The sequence below is a fragment of the Cydia strobilella genome, chromosome 1, assembly GCF_947568885.1.
Source record: "Cydia strobilella chromosome 1, ilCydStro3.1, whole genome shotgun sequence".
NCBI classification, from domain to species: Eukaryota; Metazoa; Arthropoda; class Insecta; order Lepidoptera; family Tortricidae; genus Cydia; species Cydia strobilella.
The window spans coordinates 28,918,459-28,943,644 of NC_086041.1; the positions used below are offsets into that span (position 1 = coordinate 28,918,459).

Below are 25,186 nucleotides of genomic sequence, written 5' to 3' on the forward strand. Positions count from 1 at the left end.
CACGTGAGAAGCGCTTAAATAAAACCTCTTTGTACGAGCTTTGTTGCCATTGTTGCCGGCGCATAAACATTGTGAATGGAACATTTTACTTTGTTCCCTAACGGCGAGAATTTATTGCTCGGGGCAATTAAGAACGCTTTAGCGACGAGCAAAGCAAACATTCTATCAATCTTGTGCCGTATAGTGCTGAAGGGTTAAATTTGTATCGTGCAATCGCACTTGCAGACTACGGTATTTCGCCAACAGGAAGCAGTAATAAGCTTACATTGTCTCAACGGTAAACATGGCGCGAGTTCGATATTACAGTTTGTTTAGGTAATAAGACCTGCAGTTTTAGGTATCTACATATAAATACCTCGGCTATTATGACTTGATAGCGGAAACATTGTTACGATGACATATAAGTACTGAGACCGCGACGGTGCGGTGCGCATGTTCCAGAGGAGGGTAAGTTAACAATTTGTGAATTTAATGATGTTCAACCGAGTCAGTCTTAACACTCGTAACCCGATAGGAAGACCTGCCGAGGCGCCGCCGCCCGCCACGGCTTCCCGGCAGGATTAAGGAATCCACTCATTAATTCACTTCAAACTATAAAGACCCCCAACATGCTCCTTGGAATAGTCAGCGAAGTTTCAAGATCTCTTCCATTTGGTTGATGTGAAACTCTAACTGAAATATTAGGAAATCTCTTCAAGCCAGGAATACCTCTCGTCTCGTGTGCCGCTATTTTTCAAATAGTTTCTTCGTACGCGAATCCACGTTCGCCGGAACGTATGCCGATACGAGCGCATAATCAACTGAAGGAACAACATAGTATATAAACTATAAAATTTATACACTAATTTACTACATCTTACACTCTAAACATTTATACTGTATGCAAAAATTCTGAGTGTGTTATGACTTCCTCCACTATCATCCCTAAAATTTCTTACATTAAGTAACGAATCAACATAATATGTTAATATTGTATGTATACCTGTTTTACCTATTATTAATGGATGAGTAGTCGTAAATACTTCCTAATAACATCAGTAGAACTATAGGAACCTAATTAACAAAAAAAGAAACACGACACACGACCTTTATTCGCCGCTGTAGGCAGCAATCTGCGGAACTTTTCGCAGAGTTCATACATTTTGTGGCAGACTAAATCTCATTAATCTGACTTTGATTGTAATAGACGTAAAGTCAACAAAGTTTTCAACTTAGCTTTTTGTGTTTAGCATGGATGGAAAGAATATAATTATTCTTGAAAAATACGGTAATGTTTTCAACACATTTAAATAAATCACACTTTTCCATTCTTCACCGCTTTTGAAACTTAACAGTTTTGATATTTTTACTTGCTATCGTACGAACCATAACAGGAATGTATATATCATAGTATATATTAGAAACTTTAGCAATTGTATGTGAACCCCTTATGTTTCGCCGGAGCTATTTCAACACAAAGTTCCGACTTTTACGATAATGTCAGCCATTGCCATTCAAACGCGCTAAAACTTTATCAATGTGTGAAAGGATAAGCGTTTGGCTCGTAACTTCCTCGTAGGAGTACCTACGTATAATTCCTATCTTCTGAAAGCAATGGCTCGTCGTCATATGCCCGCAGCGATGATAACACCTGCATTCGATGTTAATAATGCTATCGATACGTGGTTTCAAATACTTTTTGGAAAAGTACATAAGTAATTTGTGCTTGTATGTAAGTCAGTATGTACGCATGTTTCTTGTAAGTATATGTAAGTAATATTCGGGGGAAAATATTTAAGAGGGGGCGTAACGCCAGGAAATTAGAAGGGAACAGTAGATTATGTCACAAAGGCGCAAAGTAACGTATATTATTTACGGCGAGGGCGTGGATTGGATCCTGAACGAAGTGAAGGTTTCTATAGAATCCCAAGGGATCCTAAAATAGAATCTTGAGCGTAGTGAGGTATTTAAGTGCTAACGCCCAAGGTGGAAATAATTTTGCTACCTGTGGTAGGTATGAGCACATGACACATACTGCTTTGCACATCGCCTATGAAGAAATTATTATGTTTCTAAAATATTATTTATTTAATCAAAAAACATTGTATGCAAAACTAAAATAGTGTCCTAGAACAGTAAGAGCTCTTTCCCACTGACGTCCAGTTTTTTGTGGGCACGGGTTTCTGCAGGATCCCGTTTTCTGTAGTATGCGTGCAGTATCCCGCAAATAGAATGCTCGTGTGAACGTTACTATATTAGCACTTATACTATTAAAACGGGAACGGTCCTGCAGAAAACCGTACCCGCAAAAAACTGGACGTGTGGGAAAGAGTTCTAAACTGCCACTTTGATCCCTCCTAGCAGGGAAAAAAGCCCTTTTCCGAATAGGTGATGTCACCTTTTATCTCATTTACTCTAAAATTATACTTTTGTTTAAAATGTTGGTCGTCAAGTCCCTCGGCTATATCACTAACTGCTTTAGGTATAGGTACTACAATTATACTGCGTATTGTATGCAGAGCAGAGTAGTGATATACAACTGAAAATAAATGTAAATTAAACATGTTTTCGTGATTTTTAGGGTTCCGTACCCAAAGGCTAAAAACGGGACCCTATTACTATAAGACTCCGCTGTCTGTGCCTGTCCGTCTATCACCAGGCTGTATCTCACGAACCGTGATAGCTAGACAGTTAATGTATTTCTGTTGCCGCTATCACAACAATTAGGTACGAAAAACAGAATATAATAAATATTTAAGTGCCATTAGAATTACCATATTAATTGGCATTTGCATTCACATATCACAAAGCTGTACATACAGTTTGAGCATCTTGTTCTTGTGTGTACAAGCTCAGGGCAATCCGTCGTAATTTAATTACGCATAAACTGCGCAACTGTTGACTCCGCCGGGACACTTATCAGGCCATGAACGAGCTCTATTGACATGTCCCAGCTATATAAGTAGTTCGCTTGTTTTTAGAGTTCTGTACACACTACACACAGGTTGATCTACGAAAAACAGAACCCTAATTACTTATGGCGATTGAATATTAGTCTCTATCCGTCCGTCTGTCATTGCGCTGTATCTCATGATAGGTTACTTGGTGTGATTTCTATTAAAACTATAACAAAACATAATTAAAATAAATTAAAAACGAAAGCTGTATGCAAACAATTTTTATAATAATAATAAAATATATTTAATTACTTACTGCTCCAGAAAGAAGGTGGTATTTATTGTTTTTTTTTATATATGTCAGTCAGCGAGCTGTGATCATCATGAATAAATCATGATTACGTAATATTATTTAATAGTTATTTGTGCAACAAGAGAGGAAAGTTGGTTTTTCTTGCGAGTGTTTGTTTTGAGTCCCGAGAAAGCGAAAGATTCTAAGGTAGAATCTTGAGCGTAGCGAGGGACTCAAAAACACGAGATGTAAAATAACTTTGCTCTCGTGTTGCACACATAATTTTTCACCTTAGTAGTGAGAACATATTAAAGGTTAAAATGTATTTCGAATTACACAGAATAAACAGAAAAAAAAGTATTATAATATGTACGATACGATACGAGACCGGACCGGACCGTACCGTACCGTACCATACCATAAAAAAATGTAATAAAAGTATGAAGTTCATGGCCTTCACTAAATTAAAAAGCTCCAGGGAGTGACGAAAGTAGGCTTGTTCGAGCTGCTGAGGTGAAAAAATAATTGTTCATTAATGACGCCTACCTTTCCCTTGTGTATTGTGTTTTTTCGATTCGTGGAACTTTTCTATTTTAATAATTTAAACTTTACGATGACCACACGATATTTTAATCATAATAATATATTTAACGGAGACATGGTAAATAGGTGTATTTTTTTTTTTTTGTTGAATGGTAGAAGTTAAAACACAATACATATTTGTTATCTAAATTGCAGTAGGTAATTTGATAAACTAGTATGACCGGTCGTTTTCCAAATCATTTTCTAAATACTCACAAGAGTACTAATTAATTATTTCTCCACTCATTGCGCCGGCTGACTAAAGTTAATTAAGGCTGAGCATGAATAAAGAACAAGATCGGAACATATCTTACCTCGAAATTTTACATCGTACCCAATTGTTTTAATTTTAATTTATTTCATCACTCGTCGAATTAAAATTTATGACCCGCTTTAAGTGGGTTCAGCTCAAAAATATAATACTCACTATTAGTAGAAAAACTTGAACACGACATGAAAAAATGTGTATACTTTTTTTTATTATCTTTGTGCCTCATTATCAATTATCAGTTGTCGCGAAAATTTTAAAAATGACAGTTCTCTATTATTGTAAAACTAGTTTAATATAATATATGTATATAATTAATTAATTACCTAGCCAAATATAGTTAAGCCTTAAAAATAAATACCCAGTATAAACAAGGCATGAGAGCGCGCTACGTAGACATAATTTATTTACCCAAATATATTCCACGATCTCGCAAGTCTAATACAAGTATCGATCCAATACACTACGTAGGTAATAAACTACGTAGGTAATACCGTAATACCTACCTAGTAAATATAATACAGCTTGTCGATAATCTGAAAGCATTCATTCAAAAGTTCGTTTACATATACTACTAGCGTCCTCGTTGTATACCAATGGAACTAAAATTGACAACCGGTTTAGCCTGGCGGGTATTGATAGTAATTCTGTTGATAAACATATGTGCCATTTTCAACCAAAAGGATACTTATTGTCGCTTGGCAGTAAGGCGCTATTTCAATATAGCTTCAATTAGAAATCAACCTTATCAACAAGCGACAATGTGGTACCTTCTGGTTGAAAACGTCACATATTTGTTATCGAAATAACACGAAATATATGAAAGATGCAAATAAGTACGAGTACCTCAAGGCAAAGAGTATAAGTAAGTATAATATTAGAAAAAGAACCCTCTTCACGCATTTTATGGAAACTCATTTGTAAACGCCATCTCCGATTTGCATCCGTGACTAACGATGTATGTGTGCGTGCACATTTATATAAGCATTTGTATTCATGCCTTTAAATTGTATCAATTTTATAGTGAAATCTGGCCCCTATTTCACCACGGTGACAGGTGCGACAATTGTCGACATCACTTATGCTGACGTCACAGGCCTCCATGGGCTACGGTTACCGCTTACCATCGGGCGGGCTGTATTCCTGTTTGCCACCATCATTATATTATTTAAAAAAACTATTATATTGACAAAAAACAGTGCTTCGCGAGTGAAGTACGACTATCGGGCTTTGACTATCATTTCTGACTTTTGTATTGCTTTAATGCAATGGGTCCCATATAGACATTTGATCCTAAAAATAAGCCTGATCGATTGTTACCATTAATGAAAATTTGTCATCTAGCCTATTGTCGCACAGCCTGTCACCGTGGTGAAATAGGGGCCTGGTGATGTAGTTTGCTTAATAGCTGTAGTCAACTTTACGTAGAAGTAGGTTGTCGATGCAAGTAATAGAAATTGCCTTCATCTTTACTAATTTTAATACTTTTTAAAGTGCCCCCCCCCCCTCCTTCCTTTCGCGCCTCTTGATTTAAATGAAAGACATATTTATGTTTATAACATTGTATTATTTATTAAAACGTGTTTTACATATGGAAATATACTTACACTGAAAATTGTACCCTGTCGACTTAATAAAAAAAACCGGCCAAGTGCGAGTCGGACTCGCGCACGAAGGGTTCCGTACCATTACGGAAAAAACAGCAAAAAAATCACTTTTGTTGTATGGGAGCCCCATTTAAATATTTATATTATTCTGTTTTTAGTATTTATTGTTATAGCGGCAACAAAAATACATCGTCTGTGAAAATTTCAACTGTCTAGCTATCACGGTTCATGAGATACAGCCTGGTGACAGACAGACAGACGGACAGACGGACAGCGGAGTCTTAGTAATAGGGTCCCGTTTTTACCCTTTGGGTACAGAACCCTAAAAATAGGCGTTATTAAAGCGCATTCACGAGGTTTTCAATAATACAAATAACGTTCAGCTTGTTGTGCCACTCTCGGTAAACGAGTGGGGTACTGCTCTTAAGAGTCCTCTACACTGTGCAGTGGGTCTTTTAAGCCCTTCATTATTCACAAGTGGTTTAATTAAGACGTTTAAAGGTACGCAAATACTATAGGGCGAATTAAAAAGCACTCTGAAAACATAATTTTACATTATTGAAAAAAAAATCGTGGTTTCTTCTACCAAGTAAATATCCTCTAGCTCATTTTGTTGTAATAACCTCAGCCGGAATAAACCCATGAAAAACTCTTTTAATGTGTTTGAATTAACTTTTATATAAACTGCACCTTAGTGGCAAGACTTTTATGAATATAACGTTATTATGCAAACGTAGTAAATGTACTTTTATTTCCGGGTACCTGCTCGTACTTCAAATTTTTGACAATAAAGTAGGTAGGTACATATAATTCGCATATATTATTGTTAAAATAGCTGTTGCGACAGATCTATTTTGCGACGAAATAAAATAGATATAGCATCTGAAATTGGAATAATGAATGTGAGCCGACTCTAAAAGGACACTTCATTCGAGGCCCATGTGCGAAGTGAATCGACATCGGACCCGTCACTTTTGTGAACACTAACCAGATGCACGCTCGTTTCTACATCGAACTGTGAGATCATTGATCGGTTTTAAACTTGCCACGCTGTTTCCTAACATTTTGCACCATCCATATCAGTTAAATAAAAATGACGTTAATTTTTCATCATACGCCTGATTTGTTCTATGATGACATTTAATCTTTATAAGTACATACTAAGTTAGCTCCTGCGAAATATTCAACATCAACATTTCGCTTAGTTATGGTACTAAAATTAATATGCGCGTTTGAAATTAATTTTTCCCACAAAGCGTATTCAGAGTAGCAGCAATAGCAGCACGCCAGCTAATCTTGAAACTTTCTTTACGAAAACGCGACTGAATGCATACTATGAGACCACATTCGTATGAGATTAAATCTTACTCATTTAACTGCCTTGTTTTCAACAGCTGAAACTGAGATGGCCTTATATTTTACCTACCTATACTGATAGATTTTTTACTATTTATCGAGTCATAGGTATACATAATATTAGCCCGTTTGTTGGGCACAAGCCATTCAGGGACGGGTAGCAATGTCACACTGGCTCAATAGCCTATTCAAGCTTACATATAAAATGTCTTAACCTAATTTGATATTGATTTGACATTACTTGCATTTCGCTCGTACTAATTTACGTATTTTATATAATTTTTTGAAACTTTAGTGCATATAACAGAAACGTAAAAACGGCGAATTTAATGCTTTAAGAACTCTCGCAACCATCTCGCAACGCTCTTGATTCCAATTTTCGAACCGCGTGGCTAGCTGCGCGCGAGGTTTAATATTGGGAACTCTGGCTTGCTCGGGTATCAATATTAGCACAAAGAGTTCAACAATAATTTTGTCCTATTTTTAGGGTACTGTAGTAAACTAGGAACCCTTATAGTTTCGCCATGTCCGTCCGTCTGTCTGTCTGTCCGAGGCTTTGCTCCGTGATCGTTAGTGCTAGAAAGCTGAAATTTGGCATGGATATATAAATACAAATTGGATATATCTTTCAAAATGAATTAGGGTCTCCAACAACTATTTTTTGATTAAGTGATTATTTTCGGAAATAATCGCTCCGAAAGATAAAAAAATATGTGTCCTTCTCGCCCCTCTAATTTTTGAACCATGGGTCCAAAAAAAATGAAAAAAAAAATTGTAAAACAAAAGCTTAATACATAATTTTAATGAAAACTATAGCGAATATAATCGGTCCAGCCGTTTTTGAGTTATTGCAAAAGTCTTCTCTTCTTAATAAAAAGACGTACCAGGGGCTGCGAAAATATACTCCCTTTTGCTTGTACATCCCTGTGTACATGATACAATTGTTACGGTTGAATCAAGCAAGCAATTTGATTCCACTTAATGATGATTTGTAAGCTTTGTAACTAAATATTTTATTCATACGTTGTTTATTAAGATTCGATTTTTAAATTTGTTCCGTACCTTAAAAGGAAAAAAAATGGAACCCTCATATTAGGACCACTTGTGTGTGTGTCTGTCTTTCCATCTGTCACAGCCCATTTGCTCCGACACTACTGAACTAATTAAATTGAAATTTCGTACACATAATTATGTAATTCTGTGATGCAAAGACGGACATATAACGTAAATAATAGTACATTGTGCAACGAGGATGGTAAGTGACATTTTGTAAACGAGGTCTTTAGATGCACGACAGCCGCAGGCTGGAGTACATTAGACTCGAGTTTGCAATATTCTTACCCCCGGAGTTACACACAATGTTTCTCATCACAGTTGCGAAAAAAAAACTAAATTTTAAGCGAAATAATTTTCAAATACGGTGGCATTTCAAACATTAATCCGCCATATTATCATTTGTTGACAGGTAGGATCAAAGATCAATCCACATCCACGCCACACACACATTCAGCCATGATTGAAAATTGTGTAAAAATATTTTAAACGCCTATTAAATTAAATAAATTAAATATTTTTAAACATCTTACACAAAAAAAATGTTATACACGTCAGTATTTTCAAAGTAAAACTCATTTAGATATATATAGACCTACTTGGTGCGTATGAAATAATTTTCCTCGCGTTGTCCCGGCATTTTGCCACGGCTCATGGGAGCTTAGGGTCTGCTTGGCAACTACATAGTTCCAGCAATTGGCGTTAGCACTAGTTTTTACAAAAGCGACTGCCATATGACCTTCCAACCCAGAGCGTAAACTAGGCCTTATTGGGATTCGTATGAATTAGTGACATAATTTAAAACTAGTAGCTCACAGAACCTCAAGACCTCGCGTTAAGATTGATAAGCTAAAGATACATGTAAAAACAAAAATAATATACTTCGTTGAGTCATTATCCCAGCGTACTCACAATGGTCTTAAGCGCCATAGACACTAATGGCCTTTATGCCAATTTCCACCATTTTGAACAAGTTTGAAAAAGCGAAACGACAGAAAACCTGAACCTGCTCACAAAATTCGACGAGAATTTGTTAAGAATTGCGACCTCTCGAGGAGAACCACCGGACATATGAAAGCAAATTGCTCGCGTCAAATGGAGACCTTAGCTAACGCTTTGGTCAAAAAAGCTATAACTTACTCGTGAGATAACTTTTTTTCACAATCCATAACTCGCGGGAACAATGTATATGCCTTTGTCCTTCAGTACACCAGCATGAAATAAGATCTATTTCGAGCAAGTGTGACGAAAATGATTTTTAATCAGGGGGGACCTTTCAGGGGGGGTAAATGAGAAAATTTAAAAATCTTTTCTGAACTATATCGTGTTTTTATATCCAATGAAAGGGCGCATTGTGAGAATCTCTTTTTTTATTTTGAGGTAAAAACACCGGACAAGTGCGAGTCGGACTCGCCCACCGAGGGTTCCGTACTTTTTAGTATTTGTTGTTATAGCGGCAACAGAAATATATATACATCATCTGTGAAAATTTCAACTGTCTGTCACGGTTCATGAAATACAGCCTGGTGACAGACAGACAGACGGACAGTGGAGTCTTAGTAACAGGGTCCCGTTTTTACCCTTTGGGTACGGAACCCTAAAAATTACCATTTCTCCTCTTAAGCTTTAAAATTTTCTGTCAAAATTTTTGATGAACAGGAAAACCTATTAGAAATCTGGCTGATAGCCAAGCATGGATCGGACTTATGAACAAAAAAATTGTATAAACTTGTCCAGTTTTTATAACAAAGATAAGAAAAGGGACACCATCGTGTATTGAAACTATCTACAATTCATATCCATTAGGTATATAATAAACTGATGATAACATAGCTAATAATTAGAGAGCGGATTTGAAGTAGCGATCTTAATATTAATAATTATGTATGACTGGTATAATTTATTATTTTTTCTACACACAAAAATAATGTAACTTATCGAAAAAAAAATATTAAAAACCTTTTTGGAAGCTTTTGTAAATATTGGGCAAAAACTATTATGATAATAAAAAAAAAGTTAATAAAAATGTAATAGTCATATCCATATTAATATTGAGATCGCTACTTCAAATCCGCTCTCTAGTAATAATAACAATGATATCTAGGTAGGAAACATGATTGGCTTAGCAGTCTGTCGGTGTCGATTTCTATAATTGAGCTTCAGTAGTATCGTGACGTGTTATTGTGTTGCTCGCGTGAGGGCGGTGCCATACCGATGACAGCTGGCTTCAGCTTTTGATGTCTGCTCCAAGCAAAAAGCTACTTAAATTGTGCTGTTTAGTCGGAGCCAATACTGACATATTGTCGGCTTGCTCTGACTTGTAACTTTCTAGCGCTTTAAATGAAAAGAGACTGCTTGACAATATTGGCTACAATTATAATGACCACCAAAAACTAGTTGGTACCCCAAATAAAAAATCTTTCTTGCCAAAAACATATACCAAACACCAAAAAATAAAGTCTAAATATAAGTTCTACCTTTTTTAATCACGACTACACTTCAAATTGTATTCAAACACCAAATATATCGAATGATCACCAAATCTTGAGGAGCAAATTAAGTAATGCACTATTTTCATCTAAATAAACCACTATGATTACCATAAAATGATTAAAATGTATACTCTATACATATTACCGGTTTAAACTGCGATCCTCACAGAACCGAACTGCTATCAGAAAAGTGGGGAACTACGACCCTTACAGAAATGAAATGCTACTAGAAAAGTGGGTTAGGTTAGGTTTAAAGTGCGATCGTCACAGAACCGAACCGCTATCAGAAAAGTGGGGCACTGCGACCCTTACAGAAACGAAATGCCACTAGAAAAGTGGGTTAGGTTAGAACTGCGACTTACAGAAACGAAATGCTACTACAAAAAGGCTACGAAGTGGATTAATTAATATTAATTTAATAGGATAATGAGATGTTAATAAATATTTGCATGACATTTTTGATTAAAATGTGGTTAAAATTTTGGTGGTTGTGGTATATTTGGGTTGAAAATGATTAGTTTGGAGTTATTTGCTTTAATAGGATAGCAAGATGTAAAAAATTTGTTATAGTTTTACATTAAAATGGAGTTTTGTTTTTGGTGATAATTTACTATTTTTGGGTTAAAAATTATTAGTTTGGTGTCGTTTGCTTTAATAGGGTAGCAATATGTAAAAATTTGGATATAATTTCACATTAATGGAGTTTTAATTTTGGTGATCATTTACTATTTTTGGGTTAACAATGATTAGTTTGGTGTCATTTGCCTTAATAGGATAGCAAAATGTAAAAAAATGATTATCATTTCACGTTAAAATGGAATTTTATTTTGGTGATCATTTACTATTTTTGGCAGTAAAATAGGTTTTTTTGACGTTTTAGTATGTGAATCTGGTGAACAGTTAAATACCAGCCGAAAATATTCCCACATGATTTTTTTATTTGAGATTTTCGCATGAAAATAATCATGCGCGCGTACATATGTATTTTATTAAATCAGTATAATAAAGGAAGTGAAAATTTTACTTACGCAATAATTCGGTAAATGCCAGTCATTAAAATTCGTATTTGATAAATAAAGATGAAACAACATTGAAAAGTTGTGTTCGTGCTAAGAATATTAAATATTTGAGTTTATTATCAGAGTATATTATAGAATCAAGGGCTGGTGGTGGAATATAATAGACGAAATTAATTACCTAATTAAATAAAGTTAATGAAGTTTAAACTGGCATGCTAAAAACAAATTAACGTAGGCGAGCCCTCGCTCCCTAATACTTAATAGAATTAAATAAATACTATTGGTTAATAACACTCATTCGGAAATTTTAAATTATATAAATAGCATTTTAACGGATTTTTTTATTTATTAAAGGAATAACAATACATTTGTGACATTTTAATATGACATTCAAATTCGCACGTAAGAACAAGGATTTACCTGTGCCGATTTTTATTTAGTTGACGATTTTTTCCGACAAATTTTGATAAAATTATGTAATATTTACTCATTAGTTACTCATGAAATAAAGCTATGAAAACGGATACCCCTAAAAACCCCCCTTTACCCTTTGGAGGTGTAAAATGCAATACCCCTCTACAGATTGCAGGAGTGTACAGGCTGGACTGTGAGTGTGGCCTATCATATGTCGGGCAGACGAAACGGAGCATTTCCACCCGGGTGAAGGATCACATAGCTGATGTCTAGCACCGTCGACCGAGGTCTGCAGTCTGGGAGCATGTCATGGATAAAGCCAATCACTCAATCAAGTTTGATAAGCCTCTGGTTCTTGCCAAGGAGAAGCGATACATACCCAGAATGCTGCGCGAGGCCATTGAGATTAAGAAATATCCAAACTTTAATAGGGAAGATGGCTTTTCTCTACCACCAGCTTGGGATCCTGTAGTCCATCTGATAAAGGAGCAAGCGAGACATAGACTGTGAGACCTTAGTGTTGGATGATGTTGGACATTCTGAGTAAGTATAATATATTTTGAAAAGATGTGTCCCGCCGAGTTTGTTGCCGGTCCCATATTGGGATACCCTCCTACAATTTAGGAGGGAATTAAATCTTCTTGGGTCCGAGGTGTAGGGTTAGAGCCGGCGTAGTTTTTATCGCGTATATATATATATATATCTTTACTTGAAAATAGTTTAAAACTATAAAACTCCCGTGATATTAACGTTATATTAATATTAACGTACATACGTACGTGAGTGACCCGGTTTAAAATAATTTAATATTTTTGAAAATAGTTGTATAACTAGCCTTATGAACCGATTTTGCATGTACAACCAGCCTTAAAGTTTATAGTTTATGATGGTTCATTATTTTTTGTATGTGGGTATTTTTGCACTTTGTAGTTTTTCCTCAGTCACCCGTTGACCACGAATGCTGTAAAGGGTTCGAAACGTCGGAATTTATTATTAATTCAATATACGCGATATAATCCAGTTTCATAGCTTTATTTCAAAATTATGTAAGTTTGAAAGTAAATTTAGAAGTAATTGCAGCTTCATTTTTAAAACAATCAAGCACTTAGGTAGGTACTTAATTATAGAACTCCTAAAAATATGTCTGAACCTAGGTAGACAATTATTTTATTTTCTTGGCACTTAACGTAACGCACTTGACTGTCCTTGTGTTTTATACTTACCTGAGTTATATATGACACCGATAAAATATATGCTTGCTCGATTTCTCAGGATAAGGAGGAATATTTATAATAATAAGTAGAAACGTAAAATGTGGGTAGAAGCTTGCAGGGCCACGTTTGTATGCCATTTCGTATTCCGGGCAAAGATCGCATATGTTTACGTTTTCATATTTCCAGTATCTGATCGGGTTTTATTGGCAAGCCATTGCATTTTTAAATAACGTTCGAGTTTTTCAGTAATTATCTATTTGGCTTTAATTCTCCGTAAAAAAAGTAATTGTCCACTTTACGTTTATTTAAAATGGACTTATAAAAAGTGTACAAACGGGCAATCGTCTTCACTTGGCTAACGTTGTGATTTTAATGAATGTTTTATTGGGAAAGAAAATGCATGCCGCGCAGTATGTATGTACCTACGTTTTTAAAATTTAAGTTTAATCCTGACTAATCTGTCGTTTATGATCTCATTTTTAGGCTAGTCTGGTCAATTGTGAACGATCTTAACTGTCCCATTAGGTGTTCGTGATTGCCGTTCGTGAACACTAAGAGGTTTTGTTTTTGTTATAAAAGTTGATTAAATAAAGAGAAATGAATACTGTTGATTGTTATAGTTTGAAGTACGATAATTTACCCTTCAGAAGAGGCTATCCCACCAAAATCATTTCATGTAAAATGTTGCCAAGATGAAACCATAAGGCTCGCATTGTCAATTTTTTGCACTCTGATTACGCAGCATCATAGCAACATTTACTCCACAAGAGAGGCAAAGTAATTTACCGCAATTTTTGAATTGTTTTTCATGTTACAACATGGTGGTATTGACTTTTAGGTGATTTTGAATGCAACATATTTATTTATGATTTGATTTGTATTATTTTAAGTTATTTAGTATTTTCCTCTCATTGGTGTGCTGAATGTTTTCAGGTATCAGATCTTTGTAGAGCTAAGCTTCTAACTCTACAGGCCCTAACTTCACAAACTCTACACCTTAGTTAAAATATGTGGCTTGGCCGTTTCGCTACTGCCACATGGGCGTAAGGTGTAAAATGTATTCACTATAAATTATTTTGTATGTAACAAACCGGCCAAGCCACATATTTTGACTAAGGTGTAGAGTTTGTGAAGTTAGGGCCTGTAGAGTTAGAAGCTTGGCTCTACAAAAGATCTGATAATTTTTTGACAGTGCCAGCCTTATGGTTTCGTCTTGGCAACATTTTACATTAAATGTTTTTGGTGGGATTTCACTTCTTTTTTTAAGTTGCTTATGACAATCTTCCATCCTCAATTTAAAGGGTTGGGGGTAATTTACTATTAAAAATCCTGAAATTTCGTACCTGAGAGCATCTTTTATACAATCTGCTTTTTACTGATTACGCCCTTTTCCACCCCCTTTTCACCCTTACAGGGTGATTTTGGGGTTGAAAACTATTCTATATCATTCCCCATAACAAAAACTATCTACATACCAAAATTTAACTAAATCGGTACAGCGGTTATTGATTTTCCATACAAAATTCCACCCCCTTTTCACCCCCTTAGGGGCTAAAAATTTCAATTTTTCGAATTTTTTTGTTGTTTGTGTACTACGACTATCTTGCATACCAAATTTCAGCTTCCTAGGACTTCAGGAAGTACCCTAAAGGTTTTGATGAGTGAGTGAGCGAGTGAGTGAGTGAGTGACGAAATCGGGGGTTTTTAGATACGAATAAAATCTAAAGTATAAGAGCTATGCAGTTGACATTTTTTATGCTTAATAAGTCCACTATTGGCATCATATCCCGAGAATTTTGTTTATCTTGTGTAATCCAATCCCAAGTTATGAGGGTTCAAAAAAACGACGAAGCGCTTCGAGAAAAGGTAGGTACGTAGGTAGTGCCCTTAAGCTTCGCTTTGCTCGTCTTGGAGGTTAACCTACAAATACTATCTTTTGATTTATTCCAAACCCCCTTTGGTGTTCGTAATTACCCCGCTTTCCCCTAACCGCGAAACGCAGATATTTTGAATATCTTTATTTCCCAGCGGGACTAAAGGCAAGTCACTGAGCTTATTTGCTTACGTCCCGCCTCTTCCAAATACCCGAGTTAGTAAGTACAATTTTAACATTTTAGTATAAATGGATTTCGTGTCGAGTTTGTGTGTGTAATAAACTATTTTAGACAGATTGTCGTAATAGTACATTACTACAGAGGCCGGGAAGGAAGGGGTTGCCGGCCGAATAGAATATAACCGGCCGGATTGTTATGAGGCCGACAACCCGTTTTCACGCCGATGTATGTATAGTGCTTTTCTCAAACATAGACAGAGAGAATCATACTATCTTTGTCTTACTCTAGTACTAACACCCAAAAGAAAAGGATGAGTATAGTTTTTTTTTGTTCTTATGTACTGACAAGATCTGCTTGACCAACTATATATATCAATCAAATATCGTGTTTTGTTTTTTTTTTAAACTTTCAGCGTAGCAAAACCGCCTCGTGTGACGCGGAAGGGTCCTGGATTTTCCCCACACAGTCAGCTAGTGCCATAGAGCCCGTCAGGTTAAAAAAAAAACACAAAAAAAGAATGAAAAGAAAGAAGAATGTCATAAACGAACCAAAAAGCAAATATTGCTAAATTTTTATGCTAAATATGTTAATTTTTTTTTTTAATGGCTGAATGCCATGATGCTGGGCCACAATTATATGTGAAATAGAAATTTAAAAAAAGCCACTTCCCGGCCTAGGCCTGCAACTTTGTATGAAATTTCATTACAGACCTCTCGTCTAGCCGCGCCTGAAACGTGATACTTCCCAGCCTAATATAAAGAACGTAATGTCAATATTACATAGCATGTTTGAGAAAAGTTATATCTTACTTACATACGGCGGTATTTCACTTTCAGATTGTTATAAATTTTGCATTTGGCGCTTTAGGTAAATATTTTGTAATAGTCGAGTAGCCGTGAAAATAATTATAAAAAAAAATATTCAGCGACTTTATTCTCGTTATTTATTGAAAATCATTAATAAAAGTCATTGCAAGGATTATCCATAATCCATAACTGAACAATAATAAAATAAGTAGCACATGATTTTTTTTCTGCACAGTATTATTAATATTACCTACTTTAATAAACGCACAAAGTTGTCTTAGTAACAATAGTTATTTGTATCACAAGAGGGCAAAGTTCTTGCTTAACTACTAGTGCTAATTTGATTGAGAAAGCGGAAGATTCCAATATTAAACGTTGAACGAATTGAGCGTTGCGAGGATTTCAAGGCACGAAGGGTTAAACAAACTGTTACCGAGTGAAACCTGAAAACTTTCACCACACCAATGAGAGGAAAATACTAAATAACTTAAAATAATACAAATCAAATCATAATTAAATATGTTTCATTCAAAATCACCTAAAAGTCAATACCACCATGTTGTAACATGAAAAAACAATTCAAAAATTGTGTCAAATTACTTTGCCTCTCTTGCGGAGTAAATGCTGCTATGATGCTGCGTAATCAGTGCAAAAAATTTAAAAAATCGGCATTGAAAAATGTATTTATAAAAAAAAGTTCTTCTTTGAAAGTCTGTTATGGCGTGTAACATTTAGGGCTTTGGTCTGTGAGCGTGAAGGGGAGACGGGAAGTGTTGCTGGTGATATGTTGGCGGAGAGCCGCTACGTGCACTATCGAGAGGAGCCGCGCGTGCTGACAACTCACTTTGCTCCGTTTCCGCTCAAGTGCCGTCAATACAATAACCCTTTTAGGAGGCTTATTCAGAATCGTAAACTTCAATACTGACTTTGTCTTAAGAGTCCCCGGCAAGCTCCTTTCTCCATACAAACGTAGTTACGCTCTCATTTTAAAACAGCTTGCTAGATTGCTCTGAAACTTTGTAGTTACAAAATAAGATAACGTACATCTAGGTCTGTAATTAGTTTATGTAGCTTCAGATACCATAGTAAAAAAATTCAGCAATTTTAAGTTTTTTTATACAAAACTTGGTTTTGCTCTATTTCGTTTGTTTTATAAACTGCATGGAACTGTATAAACGAATTACAGACCTTGATATATACCTCATGTCATTGCACATTGTAGAGGCAGTTTAGTTACAATCCAACACGTAGTTTTAAAATGAGAACGAAACTCCGTTTGTATGGAAAGGCGAAATTCGGCCGAGCTTGCCGGGGACTCTTAAAGTTAATGCTTCCAGGTTCCTCGTCACATACTTGAAACTGTGCTTTAAAGGAAAGGGTTGTACGCATTTAATTTGTTATTGTTATTATTGAATACATATGTGCACAATTATTAAATAGGCTCATGCTTTATCGACTAAATTATATTTTGAAAATGTAACAACACCCATTGCGAAATTTTTTCTTTAGTTTATGGTATTAAGAAAAAAATCGTTTAATTTATAGATTGACCCGCCGGCCGCTGCCCTATTAGAGGCATACGTACACCCTTCAAAGTTCGAAATGTGCGCATTGAATAGGGCTGCAAAGGTCAGTATAATGAAGGCGAGACCCATGAGTATTAATGCTTTTAGAACCTTAGCGCACTGGTTGACTCGACGATTCTATACAATGTCTGTCTGAAAAGGCTAAGGTGCTTCTAATTATGCAGGGGTACATACACATAACTCACATAAGTTGGTATTTAACTAAGCCTTTAATCCAAGAGTGTATCATGCAACTTGTTACAGATACCTAAGTATCTTGAGAGGAAGCTAAGTTTGACCGCCGCAGCAGCATCTAATTGGTTCACAAATAATGGCCTAATCTTAAAGATAAAGAAAACGCACCAATCTGCCGCCCAGAGAGATCGAAATGCGATCTCTCTGGGCGGCAGATTGGGAATTTGTCAGTGTTGATCAATGGCGACCTTATTGATCAAGTCACAAACGCAGCATTTTTAGGGTTTGAACTCGATAGAGGCCTGACTTGGAGTCACCAAATCGACACAGTATGCAACAAGGTCGCAACGGCATGTTTCCTATTACTTAAAACGGCTGGCGCGATTTCTCCCAAGCGAAATCTTTTGATCTTGTTACTTCGCGACCGTGCACCTCCAATATAGAGTTGAGCTGTGATCCACGGCTGCATGCCGGCAGGGATGGAGTATTTCGACTCCAAAAACGCGCAATAAGAGCCTTAGGGCGCGTATCCCAAAAGGACTCGGCGAAACTCCACTTTAAATCGTTAGGCATTTTAACATTGCCTTCACTTTTAATCCTGCAAATGGCAGTGACTACGCAAGAAGAGATAGATGCGACACCCGGGATCACTAATAGACCGGGCTCTCAGTAAAGTCTCGTTTGCAAAAATAGCGCACCGCAGTTTGTCTTCTGATCCTTATAAATAGTGGGGTTCCTAGGCTCCTAGAAACCCGATGTTGCCGGGCTGAAAAGTGTTGCCGTTATCCCCACCAGCCCTTTGAATTTCCCCCTTACAATTCTCATACATTGGCTATCGAAAAAATCACACCTTTTGCACAAATCGGACTAATTTGAGTCTAGCACTTAGCCTAATTGAACTACCTAATTAATATTGGTATAAAAGAACGTTTAATTACCTCTACATTGAGATATTTTGTGGTTAGCGGTGCGTTATTTTTGCAAACGAACATCTCCTTGGAGCCTGCTCTATAATGCGGCTATGCGCAGTTACGCGACCCGCGCATGCAGCGCTCGCTCTGGAAAGTTGCCTCTTGTGTCTCATAGACTCGCAAAATCGAAAAAACATATGAACGTCATGGGTCGTAAGGTTCTCAACCGTCTATCGACTGACACTACTGCTGCACCAAGTGCACCTATAATCAAGACAGCTCGAAAAATGGCTTCTGGAGCAGGCGTTCTACGAAAATAGGGAGTTATTCTCTAGTAGACGCTCTAATAATAGCAATGTTATTTGTAATACCTACATATATTGTTGACATGTAAAACCAAACCCACCAACTAATAAAATGAATATGAATATTAAATTTAGTTCTATAACCTATTAGTTACAATACTGGCACATAATAATACCGCATCCTATGTTCCCAGTGTTTGCCAATATTTGTACCCAAATCAGATAATTACTATTCCAACGATATGTTTTGTGTACAAACAGACAAACATTTCCAGGTATTCTGATACTATTAGTTTGGTTGTATGATATTGTTCCGTTTGGTTGCAACGAGGTTATCAAAAAATAATAAAATGTTCCATACAAACTTCATAATTTTTTATTGATATTTAAAGCAATACAAAGTCAGTTGTCTGTATTAATTTAAATAGCAATAGAAAGCTGGGTTGTGACATATTCACAATGACATATTAGCGTGCATCTTGTCTGCTGGAACCTAATATTTGCATTCTGATATATATGTCTGACAGTAATAGCTTAGGTATTACTGCCAGAGGCTTAGTTGATAAGTTATTATAAGTTAGTATAGGTTTAACTAACATAGGCTTAAGGGAATGTACACTAACACTATGGACATTAGTCTGAAATAATAGTACATTTCGATGCTAGTGCGGAAAGTATGTCATTACTTATCATGTCATTACATCACGAGTACCGAGATATCTTGCCACGAGCCGCAGGCGAGTGGCAAGACTCGGGACGAGTGAAGAATGACATTTCCGCATGTGTATCGAACGACGTTTTTTAATACAGTTGCGAAAAAATAAGAAAAACAACAAGTAAGGAATTCGAAACCTTTATATTATTAATTCTGTGACATCATTGACATTATGAAGAGGTGTTTTTTTAGCTGGGTGTTATTATTATTGAACCCACTTCAATGAAAGATTTTTTTAATGCATGTTCTATAAGACAGAAACAATTGTAAATATAAAACATAGTACTATTATTACCCAAATATCGTTAATTACGATTATTTGTGTATAGTACATTTATAAAAACAATATCGAATGTTGCCTTTGGAAACTTAAAGCAGAAAGAAAAAACGCCTCTTCTTTGACAGGCGTTCCGTTCCATTCAGACAACTTAGTAAGAACGGTTTTTCAATATTCAATATATAAAAAAATAGACGTGTTATAATGATGAAGAGGTAAGTAATAAAATATAAAATATGTATATTTTTCGTATTCTTACATTAATAGTAGGTTTTTATGTTGATTACGACGTTTAAAGGAAACTAATATTAACACTCATCAATAAGTAGTCATGAATTGGAACAAGAATAAATTTAAAAAAATTGGAAAAGTAAAAAGCACTAGTTCGCGAAAACCAACTTTCCGCACGCTAAACAGCTACGTAAAGTAGCACTTTTTAAGCAACTGTATAAAAAAATATATTGATTAATAGATTGATTGATTAATATATTATACATTATACAATTGTACGTAGCATTTACGAATTAGAATTTGTAGTTATTGTTTCTTCTTTCATAATCTAATTTTAATAACTAGCTCGAAAGGCGGTTGGTCTTATGTTCAACTAGCGACCGGCCCCGGCTTCGCACGGGTAGTTCAACTAATTTACACAAAACCTTTACAAATTATACATATAAACCTTCCTCTTGAATCACTGTATCTATTAAAAAATCCGTATCAAAATCCGTTGCGTAGTTTTAAAGATTTAAGCATACATAGGGACAGACGGACAGACACCAGAAAGCGACTTTGTTTTATACTACAAGTGTAGTGATTCAATTAGAACATTTATCATAGCTGCTGTCTATACTGTTGCACTAGTATCAACTCCAACCAATCCAAACATTTTACTAGTAGGTATAGCTGTTATTTAGCACCACCAAACAAAACATATTCTCCTAGACTGTAAACATGTAAAAGTATACAGGACCAAATACCTAGGGAATCCGTGCACACTGAAGGCGGCAGCTAGAAACCAGAAGACTTTGCTAGGCTTCGTGGAGGAGCTGGGGTGGTTAGAGTAGCCGCTACCTCTTTTCACGCAAAACAGGCACAGTGGATGTCGATTTGCGGAAAATGCCCAGCAAAACTAAACTAGCACCAGTGTGGGGTTATTAGCCCAATCCTTCTCGCGTTTGGGAGGAGGCTCGTGGCCTGCCCAATATTGCATATTTCAAAATGCCATGAAGTCTAGGACTAGCACGAGCAGCGGACGTGGAAGCTGGCGGGTATAGTTAGCGAGTGTACTTCTAATATCGGCATTTTGCGCAGTTTGTATTTATTCGCCAATTTACTTACATTTGTGCGGCCCCGCGGGTCGTAAAGTAATATTATCCACCGCTGGGCTGGGCGCGGGCGGGCAATAGTGCCTCTTTTACGGGCCGCGAGCGCGCGTCACATGGGAAATTATTTGACGTGCCGTTTAATGGATTTGCCTTCATAACACGCTACCTACAGGCAAATAAAATTCAAGTACAAAGTTGATACCTATCTAGAACACGGTGTAATACTATTTTCGTAATTTGCAACTGTTCGTACCCGAGCGATTTTATTCAAAGTTGTACACTCCGAAAAAAATTTGGTTGAAAATAAATCGCATAAGAAATGTATTTAGCCTATTTTTATGGATTAATATATTAATAACTTTATATAAAGTCTAAGTGGTTCATTTGTTTTTAGGGTTCCGTACCCAAAGGGTAACATCGGGACCCTATTAATAAGACTCCGTTGTCCGTCCGTCTCTGTCCGACCGTCTGTCTCCAGGCTGTATCTCATGAACCGTTATAGCTAGACAGTTGAAATTTTCACAGATGATGCATTTCTGTTGCCGGCAATAACAACAAATACTAAAAATAGAATAAAATAAATATTTAAGTGGGGCTCCCATACAACAAACGTGATTTTTTTGCCGTTTTTAGGGTTCCGTACTTCAAAAGGAAAAAACGGAACCCTTATAGGATCACTAGTGCGTCTGCCTGTCTGTCTGTCACAGCCTTTTTTCTCCGAAACTTCTTCTTTGTCGGTCCCTCATTACTGAGGATCGTGACCACTTGGTTTTGCAGTTCCTGTGATTTGTCTCCATCGGTCTCGATCTCCGAAACTACTGGACCAATTAAGTTGAAATTTGGATACATATGTAAGTTTGTGACCCAAAGACGGACATGTAACGTAAACAAATGAATTTTAAACACGGGGGCCACTTTTGGGGGTAAATGAGAAAATTCAATAAGAAAGTTTTTCAAACTATACTGTGTTACATATCAAATGAAAGACCTCATTATGAGAATCTCAAGTATATATTTTTATAATTTTAGGATAAACAGTTTAGGAGTTATTCAAGAAAATAAGCAAAAAATGACCGCGCGTTCTCCCCGCTTTGTCTCCGAAACTACTGGGTCTAAAATTTTTAAAAAATACACAAAATAGTTCTTTACCTATAGATGACAGGAAAACCTATTATAAATGTGCAGTCAAGCGTGAGTCGGACTGAATTACTTAGTTTTTGATCCGACCCCTACGGGTTTTTTAAAGACATTTAGAATAGAATAGAATAAGATTTATTCGTAAGCACAAACAAACAAGACATTACATAATATAAAAGAAAACATAAAATAAGATTAAAGTGCCACGAAATGGCCTCATCTCAGCATGTTGCTGGTTACTTCCAGCGCTGATCTTCCGATGAGACCACCAGGTGAGAAGAATCACGGAAGATAACAGACAAGAAGAAAAAAGACATAAAATAACATACAATGAACAGTATATAAAATATACTATACTAATAGTTAAATAAAAAAAAGTGGGAAGATTTGCTAACTATGGATGAGGTCTTGGTGGCTCAGTTGGCAGAGCGCTGGAGTATCGATCCAGAGGCCGTGAGTTCAAGTCTCACCCAAGGCAGTAATTTTTCCACTTTTAAATTTATTCTAAGCTAAATAAAAAAAAGTTACACAGCAAGAAGATAGATAAAAATTTCACGCGCGTTTCACATAAAAAATACATTGTTTAAATTGTGTAATGTACGGAACCCTTGGAACGCGTGCGATCAACATGCGTATTTTGATGAAAAAAGGTCAGGCTCAGCAAATACTGCTTAAAATAATAGACTTTTCATTGCGTTGTTCGTGGTTAAATTGTTCATACATAGAATTAGTAGAAACCTAATAAAGTAACAAGCCAAATTTTGTACTGTTCATGCATAGGCATTAAAAATCTAGTAAATGGACTATAGAAATTTAGTTTGTTCCAATACTGGCTAAATGAATCAGAATCGTTTTCTATCCAGAATCACAAAAAACCAGTTCAATACCATTTCGTTTACATATAAATAAAAATAAAAATAAAAAATTTAGGCGATACCAGTAAATGAACACACCGTTCATTTATTGGTTTCAGAACATTTAAAAAGCCAGTAATGGAACTATAAAAAATAAAGACTTAATCCAGAATACACTTCATATGTTGCTTCAAACGTACACTGTTCTTATCTAGGATCTAATTTTTCCATACAAAACTTCAAAACCAGAAACACGTAAACTTCAAACGCCAGTCACATTCAAACTGGTCGAAAATAAATGTATCACGGGTTGCCATTGCATAGGAAATAAAGTTGTTATAAGAAAAAAAAAATACGACAAGTGGTAGAATGTGAAAAACGTGAATTTGTTCATTCACTTTCGATGAGTGTTTGTCGGGCAACTATTCAATGAAAATTTTCGAATATTGGTTTTAGATTGATTTTACCAGGCTGATGAAAATGATATCAAATAGTAGCAATAATATAGAAACAAATTTATGGAATTTTAAGATTTATGACTTAAAATCATTAAAACAAAGCTAAATTTGGTATTTTTTATTAAATAATCAAACTATAATTTAATGATAATGAATATTTAACGAATCATTATTATGAGCGTTTTACGTTTTGTTATATGTCAAAAGCTACTTAAACACGCTCCAAGGTCAAATTACTTTTCCCACTAGTGGATTAAAAGCGTTTTTAGTCGCTTGGTTTACAGAATAAAAGACGGCTTTCCGAGCTAGTGAGGGAAAAAATATATTTTTTATTTAATGACTAAATGAATAGGTACACTAAATAACTGAAAACTAAATTAGGATTTGATTTAAAAAAAATCTTTATTTAATTAAGCTCTATTAATATGCAAAACACTATATCAAAAATATGGGACAACTCGAAAACGCTGTGTACAACTTTGAATAAAATGGCCCATTCACTAGCTATAAAACACGGTATGAAGTGCTTTTGAAATTTTCAAAAATCTGATGTTTATTTGACATTAGGTACTCTTGGTGTAAAATTTAATTATCTCTGATGATCTTAGTGTTTGTGTAGTTTTATGGATTTAATTTATTTAATTTTTTTAAATCTTAAACATACTCTATACGTTGATCTGACCAGATCCGCACCGCTCTTGACTCCACAGTTCACATGGCTCTCCACACCGCCAAAGACAGAAGCAGATGGAGAAAGATCGTAAGAGAGAAAGTAATACAAAAGGGAGGTCACGACCCTCAATACTGAGGAATACGACGCAAGGAGGAGGAGGAAACAGACTCTCACAACCTTGTTTTTCTACATTTCCCGGTACATGATATTTAAATAAGGGCTATTGTTACAGAGGGCGTGTCGAGCCTAGAGCTGCTGGAGCTGCGCGTGCCGGCGCACGTACCGCTGGGCACGCGCCCGTCGCTGTCCTGTCGCTGGCAGCTAGGGCCCACCGACGTGCTATACTCCGTCAAGTGGTACAAGGACGGCAAGGAGTTCTTCCGACACGTGCCCAAGGATACAGAGCCGCGCAGGAAGTTTCCGCTGCCTGGCGTCGATGTCGAGGTAAGCATTCCTTTTGGGCTCGCGCCGGGCGCTGTCCTGCCGCTGGCAGCTCGGCCCCACCGAAGTGTTCTGTCCCCATTAAGTGGTTCAAGCACGGTAAGGAGTTCTTCCGACACGTGCCCAAGAACCAAGAACACGGAGCCGCGTAGGAGATTTCCGCTGCCTGGCGTCGATGTCGAGGTACGGCGCATTCCTTATGAGCACGTGCGCGTCGCTGTCCTGTCGCTGGCAGCTCGGCTCCACCGAAGTGCTGTACTCCGTCAAGTGGTTCAAGCACGGTAAGGAGTTCCTCCG

At 36.3% G+C, this 25,186-nt stretch overlaps 2 protein-coding genes across 2 annotated transcripts in view; both read left to right on the forward strand.

The window, feature by feature from the left end:
• Positions 1 to 25,186, forward strand: part of LOC134743612 (E3 ubiquitin-protein ligase TRIM9) — a 381,810-nt gene that overhangs the window by 338,726 nt on the left and 17,898 nt on the right. The window lies entirely within an intron of this gene.
• The window catches only part of LOC134744093 (uncharacterized), a 143,593-nt gene that overhangs the window by 87,889 nt on the left and 30,518 nt on the right, over positions 1 to 25,186 (forward strand). The window contains exon 3 of the mRNA XM_063677780.1: positions 24,681 to 24,892. Coding sequence (XP_063533850.1) covers positions 24,681 to 24,892 — 212 coding nt within the window. The remainder of the gene's footprint in view (positions 1 to 24,680; positions 24,893 to 25,186) is intronic.